The sequence below is a fragment of the Charadrius vociferus genome, unplaced genomic scaffold, assembly GCF_000708025.1.
Source record: "Charadrius vociferus isolate BGI_N301 unplaced genomic scaffold, ASM70802v2 scaffold151, whole genome shotgun sequence".
In the NCBI taxonomy this organism is placed as follows: Eukaryota; Metazoa; Chordata; class Aves; order Charadriiformes; family Charadriidae; genus Charadrius; species Charadrius vociferus.
In genome coordinates this window covers 1,098,799-1,125,869 of record NW_009646933.1, presented here as the reverse complement: position 1 = coordinate 1,125,869, position 27,071 = coordinate 1,098,799, and the positions used below count along the sequence as shown (strand labels likewise).

Sequence of the window (27,071 nt, the reverse complement as noted above, 5' to 3'; positions counted from 1 at the left end):
GAACTTCTGCATCTCTCTTCTCCTGAGAACTGTATTTAGAGAGCCGGGGTTTTTAATGAATGATCAGTCTCCCATACGCATAATCAGAGTTACTCCAGATATGGTGCCAGAAACCTTCTCTCTACCCTAACAGAGATGCTGAATCTGAAATATAGCACAAAGTGCTGCGGTGTAAATAGCAAAGATGACTGAAGTTGCTGCAGTGTAGGAGGATGCAGATGACAAGCGGCTGAGGAGATTGTAGCGAGGGATGGGAAATGGTGGAAGCTGGGTGGGTGGTGTATGGGAGGGGGGGTGGCCAGGAGCAGATCCTGGTGACACCACTCGGTGTCGAAGGCTGTGCTTTTGCGTAGCGACATGGACTACAGGTATTGTGTCTGCTTATGGCAGGGGGAGTCCCTGCAGCTAATCGGGGATGCCTGAGACTTACCGTGTATTTTTCATCTATAGATTTCAGAAAGGATATAGAGGAGATTAGGACAGGATTCAGTTTGCCAAATGGCACACCTGAATTGACGTGTCCTCATGACAGCGCAGTGTCTGAATTCCCATTATCACCAATAAATGTTTGGTCATTCACACAGGGTGGCTTTTAAGTGTGATTCAGCTAACCCCGAGCAATATGCCTGCATTTGCCTGTCTGACTCTTTCTTTAAGCTGCATTGGCTTTAGTGATGACGTCTGGAGATGTACGCACCTATTTGATGTGCAGACATCTGAACATAGGTTTCTTACTCTGTGCGCTAAACAGCGTCTCACCTTGGAAAGTGAGGATTTTCAGCAAAACTGTAGCAGAGCCAGGAACAGACCCCAGTCTTATTCCTGGCTCAGTATTATTCCTAAGCAAGTCTGAGTCATGCTCCAGCAGGACTCAGGACTGAGCAGCTGTGAAGATAGAAAAGAACAAAAGGAGGCGTCAGATTTTGGGGTCATGGGACATGCTGGAGAAACCAAGGGAACAGAATAAGAAAGTATTTAGGGGCTTGATCCTTACTGTTCTACATTCCCCATTGATCTGGCAGTAATTATCCTGTTTGCCTTGGTGTTACAGAGATGGTGGTACTAAAAGAAAACTAGACCAGAGTGGACAGCAGAGGGTTTTATTTCTTTTCTTCATGACTGATTTTTGTCACTTGTTTAGTAATGAAAGTGTTGGGAGATTTTTTATCAATAAGGCTATCTTGAATATTTATATACTGCCTCCAGTTAGCTTAAATCATCCATCTGCCTAGTTGCTCAAAAATTTGCAAATTCATGTTTTGCTTTAAGACTTGAGCTGTTGAACTAAATCCTGTTTCAAGAACTTTAGATGGCAGGTGTAAATACATGGAGTGCTTTCTGATTATGTGATTAACCCCAAAATCTCAATAAACAGATGTGCATCAAGGTCAGTTGGTCTCATAGGGTTAAATGCAATTCCTCTGGATTCTCATAGTACTGACCAGGTTGATAACTAAATGACCGCAACCGTGTGATCCCTGTCCTCTTTAACTGTTGAGTTTTCTAATCCAGATTTTGTTACATTAAAATTTTCTTAGGAGCATTGGTATGCTGCTTACTAACTTCTGTTGGTTTGTTTCCATTTTCTGCCATTTTCTGATTCAGTTGTTCCTTACGAGATCACAGTCTATACCAGTGATATCTTTGGAGCTGGAACGGATGCAGATGTCTTCATTGTTCTCTATGGAAGTGATGGGATCTGCACTCAGCAGAAATCCCTGTGCCTCAACAAGAGAGAGCAAAGGATGTATTTTGAAAGGAACTCGGTGAATCAGTTCATTGTGGAGGTAAGATCAAAGATGCTCGCTGTCATCTTAGGATTAAGAAGAGAAAATGGAGTGAAGTGGGAACTTTTCCTCTTTTAGAGAAAGCTATTCAGCTCTTTTACTCCAAGAACGTGGTTTCAAAACTCTGTTCTGTGGCAGATTTACTGTGTCCTGGATCACGTCTTTTCTCGCTCACCTCCAGTTAACAGCAACTCAAAAGTATCAACATGCAGTGTCCCAGTGGCCCATGTTAAGCCTCGTAAAGGTTAGCGCAATTTTATCATGGAGCTGAGATGTACCGATACAGGGATGTGGAGGTTTGCCATTCCAGGTAAAGTCGAGAGCCACTTTGGAAGGTCTTTACATTGTCCATTTCCTTGACCATACTTGGTATAGAGAGGGTACCAGTCTCCGTGCATGCCAGATCTAATATGTGTACCTCTCCTTATCACTCGTGTTTGCTTGCATATTTGCTTTCTCTTGCAGTTTGCAATACTTTGAAAGGTAACAGGAACCAAATGCTTGCAGTATCGCTGAAACTAGTTACCTTGTGTTTAAGGTCTGTTTGCATCATTTCATGTTCGTGTGTCAGCAGATCATGTTGAAGGGTCTGGTCCATGGTGCTCACTACTTACGTAGCACTTCATTTGGGGTGGATAGTCTCTTCATTTATTCTAACTCTATGGTAACCGAAGCATCATGCTTTCTTTCTCTGTATCCTCAGACAGAGAGACCATTACTTTGCTGCAGACTCTCATTTTTGAATACCCGAGGCTAACTTTTTGAAATATCTTAGCAAGTATTTCCTGAAGCATTTGCACAACTGTATGCAAACAGCAAACCAGTGCATGTCACTAAGTGAGCTCATTTACCTCTACAGTATTACGCAATTCCTATTTATAATATATTCTTATTACTGAGAATTTGTGAAATGCAAAAATATATAGGCAGTCCTGCTCTGGCCTGTCCTTTTGGTACAGCTTCATGTCCTCCCCTTCCCTCCCTGGTTGCAATATCAACACTGACTTTGTAGAGGACTGCACAACCTCTCTGTGTTTTGAGTTTCGTTTGTTTTTATAAAATAATTGAAGGCAAATCTTAAACCAAACTTTTTAACAAGTTAAAATGCTCCCAGCCCACATTGTTATTATATGGCATGAATCATGAAATAAATCCCCAGCATGATTCCTTAAAAACAAAGAATAAGATTTATTTTGGTGGAGTTTCTACACAGTTTTTCATAATAGAGGTTGCATTAATCCATAGGTATAAATTTTAAACTAAGAGTTATTGTTATTTCTGTATTCCATAAGATTTATTTTAGGTTTGGTAGAATCTGAAACATCAGTACCTTTCTTAGAGGAAGTGAGTAAAAATACAGTTTGTTCTCCAGATTTACAACATCATATTAACCTGTCCCCAAACTTCATTCTCTCTTCATCAGTTCCTCTTGCTGCAGGAGATGGGGATGCAGCAAAATACATTCTTCTTTTACCTACTTGTGTAGAGCCATAATTTGGAGTTCAACAGACCTTAAAAACAATTTGGGGATCTCAGGAGACACCAACTGAGAATTGCCCATTTGGTTTAGTGCTTTTAACTGCCCCCACCATTTTGTATTTTACAAAAGGGGCAAAAAAGATTAGAGGTTGGTCTCAGCTATGCTCCCAAGTGATGATTTACTGGAGATGCCTACAGCAGGGTAAAGACCACTTCTTCTTTAAGAGGCATCTTTACTGCAGAAATGACAATTTATTGCTATGTATTGATTAAAAGCCTCATTGAAAGAAGAGTATTTGGACAGGACAAAAGAGGAGAAAGTAATTTTCCCCTAGTGTATACTTGTGTGCATGCATGAGTTTTAGAAATTAGTTTGGATCATTTAATTATTTTGCAATGGTGGTTTTGCTGTCTAAAGTGAGGGCAGGGCTCAAACCCCATTTGTTTGGAGCGTGAATTCCTTGAATAGTGCAGCCAGTCTCACTGAGTTGAGGAGTCTTCTGAAATTATGGATGTCTTTGCTTCAGTATGGGGCAATTCTCTCAGCTGGGAAGAGAAGGAGGGAGTTGTCTCCAGTGTTGCAAATTGAGATGTTCAGTTTTCTCATCTTCCAAGAAAAAAAAGACTCCAAGTCCCTCTGGACAGAAAGACAGCTCAGCGTGCCTCTCCTGTGTGCAACGGGGGTTTGCAGCCAGCCTTGTTTTTTTAAAGATCAACTACACAAAATCTTCCACTGAAATAACCAAAAGCTATTACTTAGGAGCAAATATCATTTTTCCCGTTCAAAACTTTGGAAGGGACGTGTCTTAAGAGTAATGAACTGTTAACAACTTGCTCAAGTGGTAAGGTGAGGCATGAAAAACCATCAGCGACTTCATAAAATAGTGATCCTGTTGACTTGCTCAGAACAGCATTGGGTTTCTGTGGTGGAATAGGACAGAAATAATATAAAATGCCAGGCTGTTAATATTGTGTTTTGACCTCAAAGCTGTTCTTCCAGTGTTATAAGAGTCCACATAAGTGTTTAAAATGGAAAGGGATATCAAAGGAACAATATAAGATGCCGTAGCATTGCAATTTCAAAAAAATTACCGTCATTCCCACTCATACGGAGAAGCCTGAGATGCAGGATTGCTGCTGTGCAACCAAACCTATCTCAGACAGTGGGTAATTTGTGTAGAGCAAGTTTCTCTCCATTTTTGGAAAAGAAGTTCAGGGAAACCCTTTAGCTAAAATGCAACTTAGGGCATAATTGGCATCAACACTAATATTTGCTCCTCTGGGGCTTCATACAGACCAGCAAAATAGGAAATAAGCTAAAGAAGCAGTGTCTCAAAAGTCACCTGTTGTTCGTGCCATAATCTTTCTCTTTTTTTTTTCTTTCTTTTTTTTTTTTTTTATGTAGCTGGAGGATGTTGGTGACATTATTGAAAAGATTCGCATAGGACACAAGGGTGGAGGTCTGAACTCAGGATGGCATTTGGACCGAGTGGCGATTCGGAGACTGTTGCCAAATGGAAAGGTATGCTGTGACTCCCAGCACTCTGCAATATGTTTCCGTTAGCAGTCTCTTCCATTTCCCAAAGCGCATCTTCTGTATACAAACCGTGATTAACAGTGAAAAATGACTCCCTAAAGAGCAATGCACACTAATGAACTTGCTAGAGCTTGGGGATCTGGGGACAGCAAACATGTATTACCATGTTTTATTCTTCAAATGTTGATTATAAGACTCTGCAATCATTGTTTTTTTTAGAAATGCTGTTCTTGCTATACCTTTTGACTAGAATGGAGTTATTTCCTCCTGGCAGTGGATGGTAGCAACGCAGTGTTGTTGCTCCTCGATGTTATGGAGGTCTTTGCTACTCTTTATCTTTTGTGTGAAGGAGCAATCTGCCTGCTGGCTTTGGAGGCAACATTATCATGACTTGCTTGCTGGAGTGACAGGGAAGATTCCTGGCTTTGTACCCATTTCTGTGCACGTACAGCTAAAGAGTTACAAGGCTGAGCAGATGTCCCTGTGCTGCACCACACCACTGTCGCTGGCCATCCCAGAGTGCCCAAGGCTAACTTAGATAATGGTGGTTTTGGGTGACATGAGGCCAAAGATTCATATTTTCCTGTGTAGTTTTGTTTTGAACAATCACAGGGAAGGAAGTGGGAAGTGGGTGTACCATTTTAAAAGAAAAAAGGATTGTTGCTAGGCATGGACAAGAAATATTTTCATCAGTCCCTTAATTCTGGAAGAATAAATGCAGGGAGCCAGTACAATTAAGACAAGCAAAATGCCTGGCAGTGCAAGTTCCTGAATCACTCATATGAAAAACATCAAGCTAATTCCTAGGACTTTTGGTTGCTCAAGTCAACAGGATTAAGGCAAGAGCAGCCAGATTGGTCATCTTCATAGAATCACAGAATCATAGAGTGGTTTGGATTGGAAGGGGCCTTAAAAATCATCTAGTTCCAACCCCCCTGCCATGGGCAGGGACACTCCCCACTAGACCAGGTTGCTCCAAGCCCCATCCAACCTGGCCTTGAACACCTCCAGGGATGGGGCAGCCACAGCTTCTCTGGGCAACCTGGGCCAATGCCTCACCACCCTCACAGGAAAGAAATTCTTCCTAATATCTCATCTAAATCTGCCCTCTTCCAGTCTGAAGTCATTACCCCTTGTCCTGTCACGACATGCTCTTGTAAAAAGTCCCTCTCCTCATCTGATCTTTTCCACATAAGAACTGTTCTTTGGCCCTGCTCTTGGATGCTGGCTGTAGGAACAGGAATGAGTCTGGCTGCAGGGAAATTCAGAAGAAAATCACCTCCTCAGGTCCAGTTCAGAATTGGAGTAGTAGCTGTGTTTGGGAACACTGGGGCTCTCTCTTCTGTCTTGTCCTTTCTCCCCTTATTTGGAAGGAATGACAGCTTTCATCTCCACCCCAATGCTCAGCTCTGCCCCCTTGTGAAATGACTTGTAGTGTCACGTATCGGTGTAAACATGGCTTGCTCAGTCGTGGTGAAACTACTTCTCATCTTGCTTCCTCTTTCAAAATGTCATGGTTTAGGCCAAATGGGCTACTGGGGACCTGGGGGACCCCAGCTGGGACTGACAGATGCTCTCCTCTACCCCCGTTCAAAGAGAGGGGCAGAGGAGGAAGAAGAGACTTAAGAGTTTAGAAGGTACTAAACTACTTTAATGAAATATTAATAATAAATATACTGAGCATGAGGCAGATGGGATGGAATACCCCATTGGTCAGTTTGGGGTCACCTGTCCTCTCCGCTCCTCCCCACAGGTGGGACCCCACTGCGCTTTTCCACTTCTGACCCTCCAACGGGGCAAATAACAAAGTTGGTTGGCCTTGGTGCTATAGCAATAAGTATAAGGAAGAGCCTCTCCACATACCACGCCTTGGCATCAACTATAAACATAGGTCTGTTATCACTCTGAGACAGTGAACACTGTCTGCACAATAGGCAGTTGATTTCAGCAGTTAGAAGAGGCCCAGCTAAGAAGCGAAGTTACTGAATAAAACTGGTCCTGTTTTACCTCAAACCAGGACAAGGATATATTTTACTGTCTTTGCCTCACAATCAGCTCAAAGGTCTGCCTTGAAACTTCCTCATCGTGCTCAAGCCTGTATCTTCCTGTAGAAGCTTCTTCACAAGCCAATACCCTTTGATTCTCATGATCACCTTTTTGCCGGTCTGTTATTATCAAACCCTCTATCTGTGTGTTGACTAACCCTTGCCTTGTACAGCTTCATTAGGTTAATGAATAAGATGGTGTTGGTTTTGGAGATATTGTTGTTGGTCATAAGCTAGGGAAGACGAAGAGGGGGATGCGCAAAGGAATGGAAACCAAGGGAAAAGAGATTCCTGGGCTGCCTCTTTCTACTCCTACCCTTGACTGAGCACTTTGGGAAGCTCCCAAGAGCTCCATGTTGGGTGCTCTTCCATTAGCCCAGAAAGCGTCTCGGGGCTGCACGGCTCTGCAGTCATTACAGCAGCTTTGAAGGACAGACAGTGAGAAACCCAGGAAGGTGAAGGAAGGGAGGAAAACTGCGAACAACTTAAAAATGGCGACATTTACAATTCTGCTGATCTTTTGATTATGGCATGGGAAAAAAGAAAGCAGAGCACTGCACGATGCCGCTGATCAGCCGCAGGATATTATGACCTGCCACAGGATAGCAATATGCTGCCAACGCTTCTAAAAGCTGTGCTACCTGATTAGACTGCTAAGATGTGTCTAGATGTATCTGTAATGCTGCAAAAGAAAAATGAGGTCAGTAACTTTTCAGATTAAGTTGAAAGCACTTGGGTAGGAAACTAGGATTGTTGCATGCCAATAAAGCTCTGTCTTAGCATGCCAATTATATCTGATAATTATATTTCATTTGTTACAACTTGGAGAAGGGCAAAGCACTGACTTCTAGCACACTATCATATCCCTCGTCTAGCTTAGGGCCAGACTCAGACTCTAATGAAACAAATCCTGTTCGGAGCTGTGAGAGGATTTTACCCTGGGTAACATAAAACAGTGCACTTTGCGTCACTTAAATATTAATGCAATCACTAACAAGGAAACTCCAATAAAAACTGTGGCAATGACACGATGATTAACAATAATGATACAATTAACTCTTGCGGTAAATGCACATTATGCCCCACTGTGCAGGCACTCCAGTCCCTAGACATCCTATTACCAAATAAACAGCGTCCATATCAATGGCACGTACAGCCAATGTTATGAATGTTTAGGAGCAGTTAAAAGCTTCAACGAGAGACATGATTGAAGTGGGAATTCTGCCGGGAGGAGAGAGTTTCAGCACTGAAGCATCGCTCTGGAGAGCCCTCTCTTCCCAGACTGTGGGTGGGGAGATAAGCGCTGTTCGTCGGCGCAGCGTGCGATGAGATAATACAAGTTCTGTGGTCAGACAGCCAGTGCCCAAGTGGGGAGGCAGAGGTAGCGGTGTGGCCAGTCATTAGGTGCTATTTGGCTTGTACAGCACAAATAACTCTTGAAAGTAAAATACTTGAAATCATCTAAAGTGCTGCCGGTTTTGTTTGACACCATTTTATACGAGTCATGCTCCAAACCGCCTGATGGAGTTAAACGTTGCAAGGCTGGGGTTAAACGGCAGCACTGCCGGGAGCAGCAGCGAGGAGGAGAATCGGTGTTCTATTGAGAGCCGGAGGTTTGGGCTGTGTGGGTTCAAAGGGTGGTTCTGCTGCGGACTCCAGACCCTCGATCACACCAGCCCCTCGGAGGGTTTCAGCTCCTGCAGATCAGCTTGTCTGGCATCCGTGCGTGGTGGTACAGTGACCTGTTCAGACCAGGTTAGCCGTGACCTCTGATGTTGGGTGAACAACCTATTCCTCTCCGGTGATGGTGTCAGGAGAGCAGGATCCGGCAGCTCAGGGCAGAACAGAGCAGCAGTACACAGAGATAAGTATATTTGGTACTGCTACAGTGAGAGCTATTCACTTCTTTTACTATGTATTGATATTTTGGTATTTAAATAGTCAAATAGCCAAGAAAGGACCTCGTATTGCTTTGATAAATAATTACACGAGAGCAATTAAGGTGATCAGTGTTCATATGTATGTTATACATGAAAGTGGTGGCACACAGAGTACTGGAAACAGCAAAAAGCCCCCGTGATACTTAGGAGAGAAATGATGTCGTCAGCAAGGAAAGAACCATCTTTTTTCTTCCTTTATTTAGTCACTGTGAGATTAAAACTAACTTCTTTTTTTTTTTTTTTTTTTTTTTTTCTGTTCAGACTTGTGGGCTCTGCAAGTTGCATGATGGCTCATGCCCCTTTCTTTATGGTGACATAGCCTGGGGTGCCCGACACATAGAAAGCTGCCTGCCTCTTCCCATCTTGGAGGCCTTACAGGGGTCTGTTCTTAATGAGTAGTCTGGGATTGATTTTGTTTACCAAGTGGAAAACACATGTTCTATTGTTTTTGTTTGTTTGATGATAGAAATCATATTTGTTTCCACCAAAGTGAAGTCAAAACAAAAGATCAAAAATTAAATCACTATTTTTCTCCTCTTAATGCACATATGGGAATTGCCTGGAAACCAGTTTGAGTCACAGAATTATAGGGCAAAATCTTAAAGCATTGACTCAGAAAAAAACCCCTACTGACTTCAAAGGGAATGCTGCCTGAATAGGATTGAAGCGGGATTGTAGAGTCTCAGTAAAACACAGCTTCAGCGGGAATGGTGCAGTCCTGATTAGGAATTTGTAAGATCAAAAACTGGGAAGGGCAGAGATCTACTGGATCATAAAGCCAGTCTCACGCAGCCATTGGGAACACAGTTCTCTGCTACACATTCAGTGCTGCTTCTCAGAGTGCTCAGACGTCCACTTTCTGGAGGAAATATATTTCTGTATACTAATTCAGGTCTGCATCTACATACACATGCATACATACGTGAGTTGAAAATCCTTGCCTGCACGTCACAGTATTTTCAAAGGGGAAATGCTAACATGTGTTCATGTTGTTTTGAAGAGATTATCTCTGCCATGTTTACTTCAGGGCTCAGAAACTGTGACATTTCCATGTGAAAGATGGCTTGCAAAGTCTGAAGATGACGGCGAGATTATCAGAGAACTGGTACCGTCCGATATCTTTACTGAAAAACTCATGAAGGACGGGACTCTCAAGCAGATAGAGGAAGAGGTTGAAGACCCATTAGAAGGTAATATAGTCCTAGCAGTAGGTTGGGATCCATTTGTCTGATGTTTTTGGAACAAAACATTTGGATGTGTGATTCAGGCAAATGCAATTCTGGTACGACTGTTCACATTCCTTCCCCTTCTTGTTCTCTGGCCTCTCATATACCTGAAGCACTTCTGTGCAATAATGCCATTGCTTTCCTGTAGGGCATTTATAAACCTGTCACAGACACCCTTTCACAGAGACGTAGTTTGTACATCTCCTCTGATGCCTAACAAAATTCTTCTGTCTTGTCTCCCCGGCTCTGGAAACATCTTGACTTGTTTGCCCAACTTCACCTTCCTTTCCTACTCTACAAGTCTGATTTATGCTCCTCTTTCCTCCCAAAATTGCTTTTCCTGCTGCTCTTTAGGTACATACGGACACCTTCTAAAAATTTGGCTCTAGGCAGCCACTCTCACCTCACTAAATTGCCACGGGGGAGGAGAATAAATGCTTATGCAGCTCTGAGCCCGTCTTACAAAGTATTCACATTCAGGGTCTGGCCCTCCTGGTAGCTGAAGCAACTGAACAAGAACTGAAGTTTCATCCTAAACTCATTGCTTGTCTGTATGCCCAGCTGTTCCTAACTCTTTTCCTCTAGGACCTCCTTTTCCCACCCCGAGCTCCTTCTGCCCTTGAGAGAAGTCGTGAACCTACCTACATCCCAAGCAGAGCAAACCGAATTCAGCTGCCATTTTCGTTCTTGGTTCTTGCATCTGGCAACAAGATGATTCAACAGAGAAAATCTTTTCTCTCCCTGTTTCTTTTCAAAATGCCTGATTTGCATCTACAGTACACCATTGTCAGGGTGGAATTTATATAGATTGTAAGTGTTTTCCATTGCCATGGGGAGAGGTGCCTTGCTGTAAGGAAGGCTGGAGCCTTTGCACTGTGCCCTTAGAAGAGAGAGGTGAGCTCTTTCCTCCTGTTAGGAACCACGTGGTAGCTCATGGGAGATAGTTTTCCTGCAGAGGCAAAGACGGTTTTAATATCAATTAGTAAGTGGCATGACTGCTAGATGCCTGCATGGCATTTTCTTTAACTTACTAACTTCTGCTGCTTTACCTTGCATTAGTTACCATGTTTTAACTAACCTGGGAGACTCATTTTTCCCTTCTATAGGCAAAGCCTTAAAACAACTTTTACAATCTACGGAATAGGTTTTTTGGATAACTGAGGGTTTCATTTGGCTGGGAGCTGGGGCTAAGTTTGCGAATTTCTGCTTTAAATATATTTGGGACAGGAATTCTATCATCTGCATCTCTGTGAGTCCTCATACCTCTTGGGCAGTGACACAGTGTAAATAACAGCAATGGAAAATCAGCTTGTGGTGTTGTGAGGATTGTCTTTTATATAGTAGACTGCATTTCAGTTCTGAAGGTCTCTGGAACTGGTAAGCAAGAACCAGAGATGGATGCATTGACTAATTAGACGATATGCCTTCCTTCCTTCATTACTAATGTAGCAATTGTCTCTCAAATACGAAGCTGTAACTCTGTAGGACAAAATGTGAAGAGGCAAACCAGAAAACCTGGCCTTGCACCTAGCCTGAAGAATGGTCTCGGGTGATGATCCTGATCCTTTCCTTAGAGAAATCAATGGAAACCTTTGATGGATGACAAAGCAGGCTAGACCCTGTTTTACTGGGAAAGGAAGGTACAGAAGAAAAAGACAGTATAGATAATTTAATGTACAAAGAAGAATCCTAAGATTTTGTGCCTCTTCCTCGCTTGCGTTGCCCTGGGGTTTGCAAAGAGGCATTCTCCAAGGTTTGTATGCCACCAGGGTAATCAGAGACTTGCACAGTCCCTAATTGTTTTCCTGATGAGGATGCTTTTGGTAACTGTTTGTTTTCCCTGTGTAATTGGGAAAAGAGTAGCAAAATAAAAATAAGAGTATTTAACAGGTTTAGTAAAGCACATTACTAAAGATTTGATGAGGTTTTATTGGATCATCATTGAGCAAGCTAAAGGAAAAGGGTACTTAAACAGTACAGCTCCAACTCTTCCTTAATTAAATACTGTCTCAGCAAAAGGACACAGAAATCTGTTCTCTTTCTGTTTGGGGAATTTATAGAGATACATGCCATTAACTCTGGTGGTAATTGCACATCTGAATCCCTGGAGTTTGTTTATGGAAGATGGAGTATTAAGAATTCACAACACCAAATCACTTGTTCTCAGATGTAGGTCCCCTGAGCCTTGGTATGAAGAGGTGCAGAGTTCCCTCACCTCTATCGATTTCGCATCCAGTAACCACCATAATGATTCTTTGCATTTTTAACTGTGAACGATGCGATCAAAGCAATACACAGGCATTGATTAGATGGAGAAAAGGAAAGTCAGCAACTTTCAGCCCAGTGATTCTCCAGTCTTTGGATCATTACCAGAAGCCTGGAAGGATAAAGGATATGGGATTTTAAACCTCCAAGAACTGAGTGATGAGCAGAAAGTTTGGAGACCATTTTCTTAGGCGAATTCAGTATCTAAGATAGACCTTGATAATTCACCTGGCCAGAAATCACATCTCTCTTTCTTTCTACAGTTCACACGTACAAGATCAGTGTATTCACTGGAGATATCTATGGTGCTGGGACAGATGCTAATGTTTTCCTAAATATCTACGGAGATCTGGGAGACACAGGAGAGAGAAAACTCAGCAAATCTGAAACAAACTTCAACAAGTTTGAAAGAGGACAGGTATAAATGCAACGGGTTAATAACACTTTCGATTTCACAGTCTGTAACCTAACAAGTCCACAACAGTCTTTATAGGCTGAGTTTTCCTATGAGGGACGAATTGATTGATTCCATTTACCATGTTCATTACCTCTTAAAATGCTTGGTGTAGATTGTCAGCTGGGTATTACAACCGACAGGCACTGCAGCAAATTGGTAGATGTTTCTGTGAAGTCACTGATAGACAAATTATGAGCTTGGTCCGTGTAAACTGGCTTGACTTATTAGCTGCAGATTTGAGAGCACACAGAACCTGAGGTCTCTCATTCCTGTAGCCTCTGTGCAACTGATTTGCACGTACATGATATATATTGTGATTAATTCCTGAGCATGATAAACTGATGGGACCTAAACTACAGCTGTGTTTGAAAAAATAACTCCAAAAGTGGTACTTTGTGGTCAGTCCATGAGTGACATTCACAGCCTCAACTGGAGATACTCAGATATAATGATGGCAAAGATTGTTTTACCTGGATTGTCCATACAAACCTAACTGGATTACTGTCATTGTTTAACCCCAGGCAGCAGCTAAGCACCACGCTCGCTCAGTCCCCCCCAGTGGGATGGGGGAGAGAATCAGAAGAGCAACAGTGATAAAACTCATGGGTTGAGATAAAGACAGTTTAATAAGTAAAGCATAAACAGCACACACAAGCAAAGCAAACAAAGGAATTCATTGCCTGCTCCCCATGGGCGGGCAGGCGTTCAGCCATCCCCAGGGAAGCAGGGCTCCATCACACCTAACAGTGACTTGGGAAGACAAACGCCATCTCTCTGAATGTCTCCCTGCTTCCTTTTTCTTCCCCCAGCTTTGTATGCTGAGCATGACACCATGTGGTATGGAATATCCCTTCGGTCAGTTGGGGTCAGCTGTGCCGGCTGTGTCCCCTCCCAACTTTTTGTGCACCCCCAGACTGCTCGCTGGTGGGGTGGTGTGAGGAGCAGAAAAGGCTTTGACACTGTGTAAGCACTGCTCAGCAGTAACTAAACCATCCCTCTGTTGTCAGCACTGTCCCCAGCACAAATCCAAACCAAAGCCCCATACTAGCTACTGTGAAGAAAATTAACTCTACCCCAGCCAAAACCAGCCCAAATTGGCGGAAAAGTCTCACTTAGACTTAAAAATCAGGGTGTAAAATTCCGGGAATTAAATATTGTAATTGGTTGTAAAAGTGGCATTTTGTGCTGCTCCCCTCATAGCAGAAGCCGGCTTCAAAACACTTCCCCGCAGAACAGTTTTAGCGTACGGAGATGCCCCTATAGACTGCTGCAAAGGTTTTAACCAAACACCGTCACGTGAGATGGAATTTAAACACATATTGTGCTCTGGAGTCTGCGTTCGCTTTTGTCTGGTAGATGATCCGTTGAGAGCTCGTTAACAGAAGCAACTGCTGTTGAACACTCTGCAGGAGGATACGTTCACTATACAGGCTGTGGACCTTGGCATTTTGTACAAGATCAAGATTCGTCATGACAATAGCATGTTCAGTCCTGACTGGTTCCTGGAAAAAGTAGAGATCCTGGATGAGACCACAGAGGAGTCGTTTGTTTTCCTGTGTGAGCGCTGGCTCTCCAAAAAGAAAGAGGACAAAAAGATAGAGCGTACGCTTTATGAACAGGTACGGTTACGGCTCAAAACTGTGATACCAACCAACTGTTACTAATAAATGTAAAATGATTGAATATCTGCTTGAAGTACAAGACAGATCATTAAGGACTTACGCTTTTTTACTTGTCCAAAATGAATTTGTGATTTTCAGGCAAGTGCTGAAAGTATGGACACTCTCAGCCCAGTATCACTAGCTCTGTAATTTGCAATTTGACCAGGAAAATCTAGGAGTCTACGTGAAACTCTTCAGCTGAGAGTCAAATACCTTGCTGATGCACTGTATATTTCCCTGCTGCTGTCCTTGCTGTATTCACAAAGTGGATTAATTATGGGTCCCACTATTCAAAGTCCTCGAGCCAAAATATCGGGTCCTTTGACTTCATCCTCATTGGGCTGGATGGGTTTATCTTTGCAGCAACTTCTCCCACCAATGCCAAACATGAAAAAATCAAGTTTCTTTGCTACCGCTCAAAGCACTGAATAGCCTTTAGTGAAATGCACTTTCTACTTGCACATTCTCTGTTGCTTTATCAGACTAATATAGCTAATTGGGATTCGAGGTACATACACTAATTAAAATTAGCAAAAACGATTAATAGACCTGTCTCGCTTCTATACAGTGAAGCATAATAAAGCAGCTGATTATAAGTCCATTATATTTAAGGAGTCCACTTTGCAAAATACAGTGACATTTTAATTGACAGTTACCACTAAAATTATCATCAATGAACTTGGGCCAAACTCATCCTGAATACAACAGAATGGATGTAAGAAGAGTTACACCATAGATGAGTATTGCCATATGCTCCCTCATAAAATTGCAGCAGACAATGCTGTGAATTCTTGTGGTCACACTTACCCCGTTGCTCATATTAATTCATAATGAGGAAAAGCTAATAACTTTTTTTTTTTTTTTTAAATTATATGACTGTGTGGTAAGAGCCTCACATTTATTGGACAATGATGCTGAATGCATCTGCACTAACTCCTCAAGTATAATAAATGTTTTGTATCGTTCAGCTTTGCAGCACTCTCCCTGTTACGCTCTTTGACCTGTACCAGGTCAATTAGTCTGACACCACAGTGTGTGCCTCGGTAAGCAAATCTGGCACCGTCCCTTCCATCTGAATTTTCTGTGGCTATTGCTTGCACAGGTAGCAGAGAAAAGTTACAACACACCATTGAAGTCCATTATATTTTCTTTTATTATAACGCACATCCAAAATGGCCTGTCAAGGTTACCGATGAAGCAAATGAATGACCTGCAGTAAATGACAAGTCACATTTATTTGGGCTACACTGAGCAAAACACTACCTGGGGAAGTACAAAGATTTCTTCTCATGTTGCTGTTGGAGGCACATGGGAACAGCTGACAACACTTGAGAGCTCAACCTCATTACCTTCCCGTACATGCCTTCCAACTAGAGCTATGATGGTGACCGAAACAGCCTGGATGGCTCATCCCTCAGCCTGTCGAGTCAGGATAGCAATGCAAACCTGAAGGAGAGGAAAAAATCCAGCTTGGTCAAGGCAGCAGAAGAAGGATCATGTGAGCGAGCACCATGTTTGATTGCATGCCTGCATGTGTTCTTGGCTTTCAGTGCTTGAGATGTTGCATTCGTCCTGGTGAAACGCAAGGAGAGGCAGAACAGCAAATTGCTTCTCTTCACCTCTTCTTCCTCTCCTGTGGAGTTTTGTGATGTTGTAGCTTGTCAGAATTAACCTCTTCATTGCCAGCAGACGTAAGTTCTCCAGGCAGTGTGGTACTTTGGACAACCTGACAATATCGTTAAGTAGGTGTTTACTTAAGGGTACACTGTTTTCTGTTGTGGTGAGGTAAAAGGCACAGCAGACCTCTACAGCAAACTACAGTCCCAAATTTTGTCACCTAAGGTTAGATGAGTGCATCCAAACCACCAAATATGGAAAAGGAGCTAGTCAATGACATCCATAGGGCCTGCTCAGAAAGAAGCCCACTGACCTGAAGAATCATACTCTCTCTTCCTCCTTCTCCACCAACAACTTCATTGCAGACAGCACTTCAGAGGTGAGGAGAAGCGACACTACCCTCTGAAGAGTGGGATCTGATAGAGTTAAGGGAAAAATTTATGCAAGTTTTATATAATTTTGTCTAACGTGCCCTTCAAAAGATCCAAAGCTCTATGCAGTGAGAGGAACCGTAGTCAGACCTGCTATCACCAGAAGAGCCTCCCGTGGATTATCAGAGGCTCTTTTCTACATGATTCCTTAAAGTAGCTCTTGTTGCTGATATCAGCTGGTTTTTTTCCTCCTATATCTCTTTGACCTACTCAAGATCATGTTTCACGCAGCATATTACATCTCAATTTCCAAAGAAGGCTTTGAATTTCCTGAGACCTTTATTTGTCATGCTTAAGTCATCTCCCCTTTTCAGGATCAGGCTAGTAGTGCCTCATCACCAAGGACGTTTCTTTAATATGCATTTAGATGTGATTTATTTTAGAACCCTTCAGGTTTTTTCCTTACAACACATTACCCGCATCACAGCAGCTGTTGGGTTGGGAGAGGAGTGGGACACGGGGAGCTGAGCAAGAGCACAGATAAGTCTCTTGGCTCTCAGAAAACAATCTGCAACTGAGAGTGCTCAGTTGAGTTTCTTCTTTTCTAGAAAGTGGTCTGTCTTATAACTGGGCAGAGCAGGAGGGTCTGCAAGCACTGTCACTGAAAGACGGGGAGTCCATGAACTCTGGGCTGAGTTTTCTGCTCAAATGACTGATGGGAACACTTGGTGGCTCTGGTGTAAAGTTTCGTCTTTAGGCTCTGGTTCCTGAGGCAAGGCAAAGCTGAATATAAAAGAAAAATCTGTTTCTGGATTGCATCTTACAAGAAGTGAAATATGCCAGACTGCATCTGCAAAGGCCAGCGTTTGTGCAGGGAGGTTAGTCTTGCTCAGATGCTGCCGATACAAAGTGGGAAAATTATGCAGGTTTTGTTTCTGACCTGGCTATGAAGGAAGCCTGGAAGATCAGTGTCCATTGGCTGAAATAACCTTTGTGGAAAACTTCCCCAGTCCATCGATATTTCCTTATAATTCCATTACCACACAGGCTTTTTTTTCTCTGTATTTATATACCTTTTGATTAACCACCTCTGACTTCCAGGACAATGGCTTTTCATCTAAATTGCACCTACGGTTTGTTGTCAACCTACATGGGGTCTTTTAGCTTTACAATAAGATTTTAGATGTATGGTTAAGATACTGTGTTGTACCAAGTAACTGGGCAGCAGCTGAGTCACAGTAACTGTCTGTGTGTGCTCTTAGTCCACAGGAAGTGCAAAATAATTAAACTTATCTTAAACTTCCATGGTAAGCCAAGTGTAAAATGATGTAATTTGGCTTAGGAGTTTTAGATAGCTTTCACTGACATGGTCCAGGGGAATTCACGCAAATGATTACAGCAGCTCCTTGGATGCCCGGTAGCTTGTTGTGATGCGATACCTGGGTTGCATGTCCCAAGTCTGTAAGGTGTGACGCAGACGTAATGCTGCGTATTGCTTAACCTGGTCTGCAACCCATGTCTCTTGGGGCAACCCTTCTTTTGTAATCCCATATCGTGCTCAAACGAGAAATAAGTGATTCCCAAGTTCCTTCTGATATTACTTCTGTGGTGAGACAATGGATAACATCTGCCATGTTGGCATTCCATGTAGTTTCACAAATAATGGGTAAAACATCAGCATTTCCCATGAGAATCCCCCTGCAGCCAAGCTAGGATAGTTCCCATCATCCCCATTGTACCAGGGTGGTCTTTCTTCTCTGAGTCCTGGAGCTTGTCATCACCACTATCTCTGTTGCACTGACATGGCCTCATTAAGAAAACTGCATCTTGAAGGAATGTCAGATAAGATGGACTGTGTGAGCCAGACAGCCACCTCCTGAGCTGGATAACAAGCCAGCTGTTAATTAGTTGATTAGGGGAAGCAGTATTAGGAGTTGCCTGGGAAAGGGAGTCACAATTTGAGCTGCCCAGTTCTGACTCTGCCATGCTCAGAGGGTGAATACCTTTGAGGGGCAGGAGGTGATGTGAGGACGGAGCACAGAAAAAGGTCCTGTTGACTAGGTACCTGCTTGGGTCTGAACTGGGACCCCTGCTCCATGCTGGAAGGTACTGCTGGAGGTAGAATCATAGAATCGTCTAGGTTGGAAGTGACCTTTAAGATCATCGGGTCCAACCATCAACCTAACACTACCAAAACCACGACTAAACCATGTCCCTCAGCACCACGTCTCCCCATGCTTTAAATCCCTCCAGGGATGGTGATTCCACCACTTCCCTGGGCAGCCTGTTCCAACCTTTGACAACCCTTTCAGTGAAGAAATTTTTCCTAATATCCAGTCTAAACCTCCCCTGGCACAACTTGAGGCCATTTCCTCTTGTCCTATCACTTATTGCTAGTGACAAGAGACTGACCCCCACCTCTCTACAACCTCCTTTAACTCAAATAAGACAAGGGTAATTAATCCACTCACCCAGCTCAAGTTCATCAATTTGAGGCCGAATTTGGTACTTTGTTAGGGTAGCTTTTGACACAAAGGTTTTGTGAACTGCCCTGAAGTCTTCTGATCACAGTGTGGTCTACATCCCTAATGAAACCCAGTGCCCTGTGAGGGGGACACGTGCCCTCAAACAGCCTGAACAGAGACTCCAGGAAGCAGGGGGCAAAGGGAGATGGGCTGGAGGACGTGTGGTGTCCTGCTGTGGCCATCTACCTCAAGTTTTGCATTCTCCCATGTTTGAAGAAGTAGAACTATGGAGTACCAGAGCAAGAAGGAAACAATGGAGAGGAGAGATAAACATACTAAAGGATCGCTTTTCTAGTTTTTAAAGGAAAGAGCAGCAAACACTGTTTCCTGCTGTCTGCCAGCAAGCTACTCTATGTCTCTCTATCCGTTATTTAAAGTGGGAAATGATAACAATTTCTTATAGTTGTCACTTTTTATATAAGTGTTTCAAGTACTTTGGCTTAAGGATGCAACATTAGCTGGAAATGCTGGTACTTCTGTGAACTTAGTCTGTCACAGGAGAACAGAGTAAAAACCGTATAAAAGAAAATTTTGTCCCTATTCAAAATATACTTTTTTTAAAAGAGTCTGCAGCAGTTCTAAACATGACCCCCTCAACATATTCTTATAAAATCTGTGTTGTTTATAACTAAACCCTTTATCCTGTTAATAACAGCAGCTCCAATGGTTATTTTGTGAAGAATGCAATGCATATAATTATGCTGATGTGCACACTGAAATGTAAATGATACCATAAAGGGGAGGATAAGTCTTGCCTAATCATCAGTTCATTTTGTGCTCGTACACAAAATGCTCAGACTGGGGCTGAATGAATCTCTTTGGGTTCTGCTCTGTCCAGAGGTAAGAACAAATTTGGTCAGCCTTCCCTGATATTGAGCTTGATGGGAAGGTCAGCCTTACCTGATATTCTGAGCTTCATGTGAGTTTCTAGTACAACCCCCACCCCAAAAATGTTATTAGCTATCAGAAAGCAAAATTAGATGTCAATCCTGGATGATTTGAAAGCCAACCAAGTTTTTTGTCAAGGTTTATAAACCTTCTTTTTTTTAAATCAAAAAAAGTGATGATGAAGCCAGGCTGAGTTTTGAGTCTGTGACGAGGCAAGTTTCAGAGCTCTGAATTTTGTCAGAACAGTTTGAACAGCCCTGCACAAATGTTCTGAGAAATCAAACGAGTATTCAGCGTCTAATTCTGCACCGCCTGCTCGGCTTACCCAAATGAGCTTTTGGAAAGCACTTGAAAAGCAGTCTGGCACCTCCTCCCTTTTAACAGCTGAACTGAAATTTCTGAAAACCACAGAAAAACCTGCTAAGTCCCAAGCCGTGGCCTGAAGGTTTTTCCCCTAATCAATATTACTATACATTATATAAAAATATTGTGTGACCTACCTTTAATACAAGGATTATTCATAGTTTGCCTGGATTTGCAAAGGAATGCTGAAACCCTGAGCTGCCCCATAGATCACAGCAATCCTTGAATGAAGCAGAAAGGAGAACATTTGCGGTTGTACTGGGACATTCAGTCAGTGATGGTTTACCTTGGGGTCAGCATAGATTTATTTGCCTTTATTGAATAATGAGTGTAAGATCGCTTTGGTCTAATAGCCTATTTAAAATTTAGGTGCTCAGTCTCATCTTCACGAAGGTCTCTCAGTGTAAATGAGGATTCAAGCCCTTTGCTGTTCTCTCACTATTCCGGAGAAATCTGGACTTGCAGCTGGTGGGGTTGTCTGGGGAAATTAACCCTTGCAGAATTCAGTCCCAAGTGTGTATGGGAAATTAGTCTCCCGTGCACATTTGTAGCCCAATGCAGTTACCCCTTCTCCAAACGAGTTCAACAGGATGTGAACCTCTTTAACATACACTACTGGTCCCTCTGATGGGATGAGTCCCTGGTTTGCTGAAATCTCGTGTAAAAGCGCATGTGTGTGGGGTTTCTGATGACTAAACCTCTGTTTGTTGCAGTGATCCCGTACCACATCACCGTCACGACGGGCACAGAGTTTGACTCCAGCACTGACAGCCGAGTGTTCATCATCATCATGGGCCCTCAGAAAGTGCAGACAGAGAGGCTGTGGCTGGATCTCCCAGAAGGAAAAGACGAGTTTGCAGATGGCTCCGTAGAGAAATTCTCTGTTTGGGGCCTCGATGTTGGAGAGATCAAAAAAGTGGAGGTACTTTGTGAATGCAGCACAAACACTGGAGGCATATGAAATACATGGTCAAAGATGTCATGTGTTCCTGTTATTCTTAGCAGTGAAGGAAAGGCACTTGGGTCTAAAAGGAATGTAAGCAGGGATTGCTAATGAGATTTCACATATGTCTGAACCTGAAAATAAGTACGCTTTACAGCTCACAAAACCAAGACCCTTGGGAGGCAGAAGATAATTTTGAATTATAAGGAAGCTGTAACATATCCCAGTTTTGTCCTATCTCTGGCACCATTTTTTCTTAGTCAAGCCCTGTTATTGACAGATGCAATGAAATTTCCCAGGATGCAGTCCTCTATCAGTCTTTTTCCCAGTTGATTTTTACAGTACCTCCAGTTGGGTTTCATAAATTGTGCCTGCAGTGAGAATCACATCTTGTATAATTTTCTAGCTAAACATGAAAATTGTTTTTACAGCTTGAAGGACCCGGGCTTAGAGAAGAAAATTAATCATCGTTCATAAGTAACATACACAAACAGATTTCAGTGCAGGAGTCATTTTTCCTGCTATGGCTCAGGGAGACAGAATTTGCATAGACTTTCCATCACTGAGCTTAAACTTCACATGAATCTTCCAGTGCGTTTGTGTACATCATTTCATATGGCAGTTCCATCTCCTGGAAGCCTGCTCCAGCCCCCAAGAGCTGAAACGCACAGCATCTGAGGACTTCAAGAGCCTGTTGAATTTTATTTTTACCCCATGCATGGTGTTGCAGTAAACCTACCTGTTGGTGCACATGCTTGTGTATTCAGACGGAATCCTAACTAATTAAAAAATCTTTGCAGTTGTATGTCCTGTTGTAGCAGCTGATGGACTGAAGCACTCCCATTAGCTTTCATTCAAGCAATAGATTCTGGCACCCTGAGAAGTCCCCATACTAGATTTGAGTTTATTATCAAGCCATTTTCTTAATGCACTCCAAGTGCCTGAATATTATGAGTATGGGAGGCACGTTCTACCTAGCCATCTCTAGGTCAAACTTTGAAAGTGAAGCAAGTACATAAATCTTTCTCTTCCAGACCCTGTGCCCATGGGAACAGCCATGGGCTGGGATAGGGAGGGTGGAAAAAGCAAGTATAATCCCGCAGTGTCAGAGAGACAGAGGGAGCTGGATGAAGAAAGAAATAAGAAGGGTCACCGGAAAAGAGAGAGTGAGTAGAGTGAGGAATGGGCAGAGAATAGGAAAAAATAGAAGAAAATGCTTGGAAATAGAAGCAAGGAAAAGAAATAATTTGAAAAGTATTACAAATGGGAAAGAAGAGAAAAGGCTACAAATTAAATGCAGAGAGTTAGAAAAAGAAATAACATGTAGCTTTCAAGCTGGGTGATGTTCTTCTGCACTCTTTCACCCCTGTCCTCAGTGATCTCACCAGCCTGCTGCCTCGCCTCTTGCTCATTTTTCCCTTTTGGTTTGTAACCCCCCAGCTCGTGGCTGGAGAAGCCATCTGCTCCTGGCTGTCTGCCTTCCTTCATGCAGTGCCCTCTGCTCGGAAGGTCTCTTCTTGTTCATCTACATCCCAGGGATGACATCGATGTGCCAGTCTGCTGTGGTTGCCATGAAATCAGTCCATATTTTCCGTGCAGAAAATTGCAGCATTCAGGGACATTGCAGAAAATTGCTAGTTATCTGGTTGGGAAAAGTGAGGAACAGTTCGTGCTCAGATTTGGCATTTGGCTGCTTCTGGAAGAAGGCAAGAAGTTCTGAATATGAGTTACCATGTGAAAATAGCATAGCATAGGGATTAAGTTTCCAGAAGCCCTCTGTATAACCCATGCAGCAGACTGCAGGATTTTGTAGGATCGTAAGATTTGCAGCGTGATGCCACTTTTAGTTTGGTATTATTCTCCTGCTGCAAATATACAGAAAAAGAAGCAGAAACAGTGGAACGTGAAGTAATTTGAAAGGGGCCCATTTATACCTGTCTTATAAGCCTACAGGTATAATATTTACTACTGGTGTACTTTGACAGACACGCTGACATGAAAATAAATAACACAAGTTATTGGGTGTAGGTACTTTATACTGTGTTCTTAAAACAAGTTTTGGTATTTCTTCTCCTAATGAATGAAAGTAGCTCTGTTCCCAGGCTGCTGTTGCTGCAGAGAGACACGGGTATTATCAGAAGAGCCCTGCATTTGTCTGTGTGTCTAAACCGCTTCTGGTTCAGAGCCTTTCTCCACCACAAGCACAGAGTAAAGTGTGATGGAGTGTAAAATGTTGCAAGTCCAGTCCCTCACTGACTAAGTACCTGATCCTGAAAGACCCTTGGGTGTCTCTAATATTCTCTGCACCTTCCAGAATAAGCAAGACACCCCATTTTGGGGGCATCTTTTCCTTCTATCTACCACTCAAATTCTCTCCCATTTCCCCCTGTTGTAGCGTTTGGTTTCAACGCGATTGTGAGCCGCCCAGTGCAAATCATGCATCTTAGTCTTGGTGATGTGAAGTACTCAACAGTCCCTCATTCGCAGTGGGAATGAATTACAAAGATTTTCAAACAGCCCAAGGATGTAGCTGTCTTTGAAATTCTGTCATTCTAACTTAGTTCAAAAATCTCAGCCCAAGCGACTTGTGATACTGGTATGAACGTCCAGGTTACACTGCTGTTGTGGCCATGGCTTTGGATCACTCACTGCATTGGCATGGCCTGTGTAAATATTTGCTTCGAATTGAAAGACAAATCCCATCGCTTTGCTCTAAAAGACCATAAGGAAGATGCAGCACTGATGAGTTTATCGCAGACTTTACAACGTTGTTCTTGGAGCCCTTGGAAATCTGCTTGTGTCCAGGTTCTCCAAGGCAGGAGAGATGTGCAGGATGCTTTCTTCAGGCCAGTCCTTATACTGACGGAGTTAAATACTGCTGTGAAAATCTGGTACCTAACGATGTCTTGGAATGGTGCTTTAGAAGGTGGTTGCAACAAACCTGAAAGAGCAGCAGAATTTAATGGTCTCGCAAGGATTTCTTTGGCTGTTCTGTCCCTGCTTCACTGCAGAGCCATTGCCCTGAACTTTCCCCAACGCCTCATCTGCACCATCCTGCAACCGGTCTCGAGAGGCTGTGTGCAGACTCTCTGGGGGCTTTGGGTTTGGAGAAGGGCAGCCAAGCTGGCAGAGAGGGAATGGGAAGGCAAGTGTTGTATTCCCATTCACCTCACACCCCAGGAATCTGAGAATTAATGCATCCATTGTAGACTTGAATTTCCCTAGTGGTTAACTCTAATTTTCTGCAGCTGCACAGACATTAGTATAGTAATAATACTCCTAATAGCAGTGATGACTGAAACAGTCAGATAAAAAAGATCACTTGTTTTTTTGGGGAAAAAAAAAAGATACCACAGATATATCACCCTAGATGAACCTATTATTAAAAATTATTTTCTGAGCAACCCTAAATTTCTTAATAATTTAAAAACAAAACCAGCGAGAGCTAAGGACCTCATTTTCCTAGTGACGACACAAACAACGCTTGCTCTGAAAACAATGAACTGTAGGTAGCTCTTTTATTCAACCTGTTATGTACAGATATCTCATTGGCATGACTGGCTGACTGCATTTCGTACATCAGCTGGGATACATAATTATGCTTACAAGTCTGCCCTGGGATGAACTACCCACAATCTTTAAGAGAGACACAAGCAGTTTCTTGGAGAAATGTGCACCATTGGCATGCTTTTGCTGCTGATATACCCACAGGAACACTGCTTGTTGCTCTTCATGGCCCTTGCCAGATTCAGCTCCAGGTGGGTTTTGGCTTTACTAACCTCATCTCTGCACACTTGGTCAGTGTCTCTGTATTTCTACGGGTCTCCTATCCTTGCTGCCACCTCTAGTACTCTTCCTTTTTCCGTTTAAGTTTTGTCAGGAGCCCTTTGTTCATTCATGCAGGCTTCCTGCCAATCTTGCGTGACTTCCTGTGCTCCAGGATGGACCATTCTTGAGCTTGGAGGAGGTGGTCCCTGAAAATCAACCAGCTACAGATGTAAGCTCCATCTGTTGGCTCCTATACAAACCTGGAGCTTTTGCAGTTTAAGAAGATGGGAAGCAGAGAAACAGCTTGATACATGTAGTTGACTTATATGTGGATTTGTGAAGGAAGGAGTGCTTGAATAATACATGTGGGTGTTTGCCTAGCTGCATCTTTCATCTTGGCTCTGAAGCTTTGCATAGTCACTTCTAAGTGTTGCAACAGCAGAGGAAGGGGTTGGAAAGATGGAGAAATGGGTCTGCAGAGACCAGCAAACTAGAAGATAGAAGTCAATGGAGCAGAAGTAGAGACTGGGCATGTTTTCATGTAGTCAGTCCACTCTACCTTGTTCACTTTTGGGACTGGCAGTGTCCTGCCTTCCCTCATGTTCAAAAAGTGATGACCTCAGCTTCCCTGCCTGCATCAGCTGCCCTGTACACTGGTGTCTTGCCAGTTGGGCAGCAATGGCACAAACTGTTCTGCAGCTCTCTCCATTTCACCATGCAAGTGGTTTGTGTGATGGTGTGTTTAGTCAACACCCTTAGTCCTTCATTGCTGGTTAAATCCCCCTGTCAGGGTGTCTCCTACAAAGAAATCCTCTTTAACCAGCAGGTGTTTTCTTGCTGACTTTCACAGGTGGGGCACGATGGTGCTACCCCTGAGAGCTGCTGGCTGGTAGAAGAACTCACCATCGTTGTGCCCACCAAAGGTGTCATGTATAACTTTGTCTGTAAGTGCTGGCTGGCCAGAGACAAAGGTGATGGACTCACCTCACGAATCCTCAACATCCTGGATGCTGACTGTGTTAATGTTGGCCTCAAGGTAGGCTCTGGACTCATCCTGTATCTTTAGCTGTTGCACGGACCTGTCCTTTTAGAGGTTGTACGTCAGCAGTTCTCATACTTTGACTTCTAATTATTGTTTGAGCCTTTTATTTACAGAGGGTATCTTTGTTATTTCTTTAGCAAAATCTTTCGGAGCTGTTTAGAGTCACTACAGCTTAGAGCACTGGCTGGATGCAGCCATGGCAGAGGCAGAAGGACAGGGTAGGGCAGAGCCGGTAGGACACAGTTCGGCAGCCTGTCCTCATTCTGTCACCACACCTGGAGCACCCACGGTGTCACCCCATAGAGTGGGAGAAGCTTCAAGGTGAACACCTTGGTGCAATCTAACTCCATTGTGTTTTGTTTGAGGAGATATTTCTAACTCATTAAATTAGAGTAGTGGAGATGTTTTAATTTCTGCATAGTGTGGCCACATATCAGTTTTTCTAATACAGAAACGGGAAACTGAATTCAGTTAGAAACTAATAATAATTGGAAGTTGTTGAAACATGGAGACATTTGTAAGCTTGATCTTTGAAATGAATTACTGATTAAAGTTGAATAAGCAATGAAAAAAGCTATATAGTCTTTTCATCCATATATATGAAATTTGAAGTAATGTGTGCTATGCCATATTTCAACCAAGTACAAATTGGAAAGCTGAGCTATGCTGATTTTAGGTGTAAGATTTGTAACAGAAATAACAGTCTGGATGAATGGGACAATAATACTGTGTTTAATACCTGTATGGCAATTTAAAATCTCTATAGATGTGTTTCTATTTACAGTGAGGTTACACTTTCATAGTACATTAATTTTTCTTTATGATGCTCGTGATTCCCAAGCTAAAGACATTCTGCTGAAATCTTTCTTGTTCTCCAGACATGTGAAAACGTGGTAACATTTTTAGCATCTGTGAAGGCTTCAACAGCTCAACGTAGGTTTCAGTGGTAGAATTGACCTAAGAGGGGAAAAAAACTCCCTCAGACTGAATAACAAGGTTAAAAACCTAACCTCTTAAAAACTTCCCATCAGTTGTTTAACCTGCTGGATATGGTTTCCAAACTCCTATCAGTGAGCTGATGGCTTGCCCGTAGATTGAAGTGGATGTTAATGAAGACTTATGTTCAGTCTTCCTTTAAAAGCCCAATCCTGAATATT

The 27,071-nt window shown here is 42.9% G+C and overlaps 1 protein-coding gene across 1 annotated transcript in view; it reads left to right on the top strand.

The window, feature by feature from the left end:
- Positions 1-27,071, top strand: part of LOXHD1 (lipoxygenase homology domains 1) — a 161,632-nt gene that overhangs the window by 97,586 nt on the left and 36,975 nt on the right. Inside the window, exons 25-32 of the mRNA XM_009894748.1 lie at positions 1,606-1,787; positions 4,672-4,788; positions 9,816-9,978; positions 12,543-12,697; positions 14,146-14,355; positions 15,772-15,895; positions 20,875-21,083; positions 25,723-25,908. Of these exons, the coding sequence (XP_009893050.1) occupies positions 1,606-1,787; positions 4,672-4,788; positions 9,816-9,978; positions 12,543-12,697; positions 14,146-14,355; positions 15,772-15,895; positions 20,875-21,083; positions 25,723-25,908 (1,346 nt within the window). The remainder of the gene's footprint in view (positions 1-1,605; positions 1,788-4,671; positions 4,789-9,815; positions 9,979-12,542; positions 12,698-14,145; positions 14,356-15,771; positions 15,896-20,874; positions 21,084-25,722; positions 25,909-27,071) is intronic.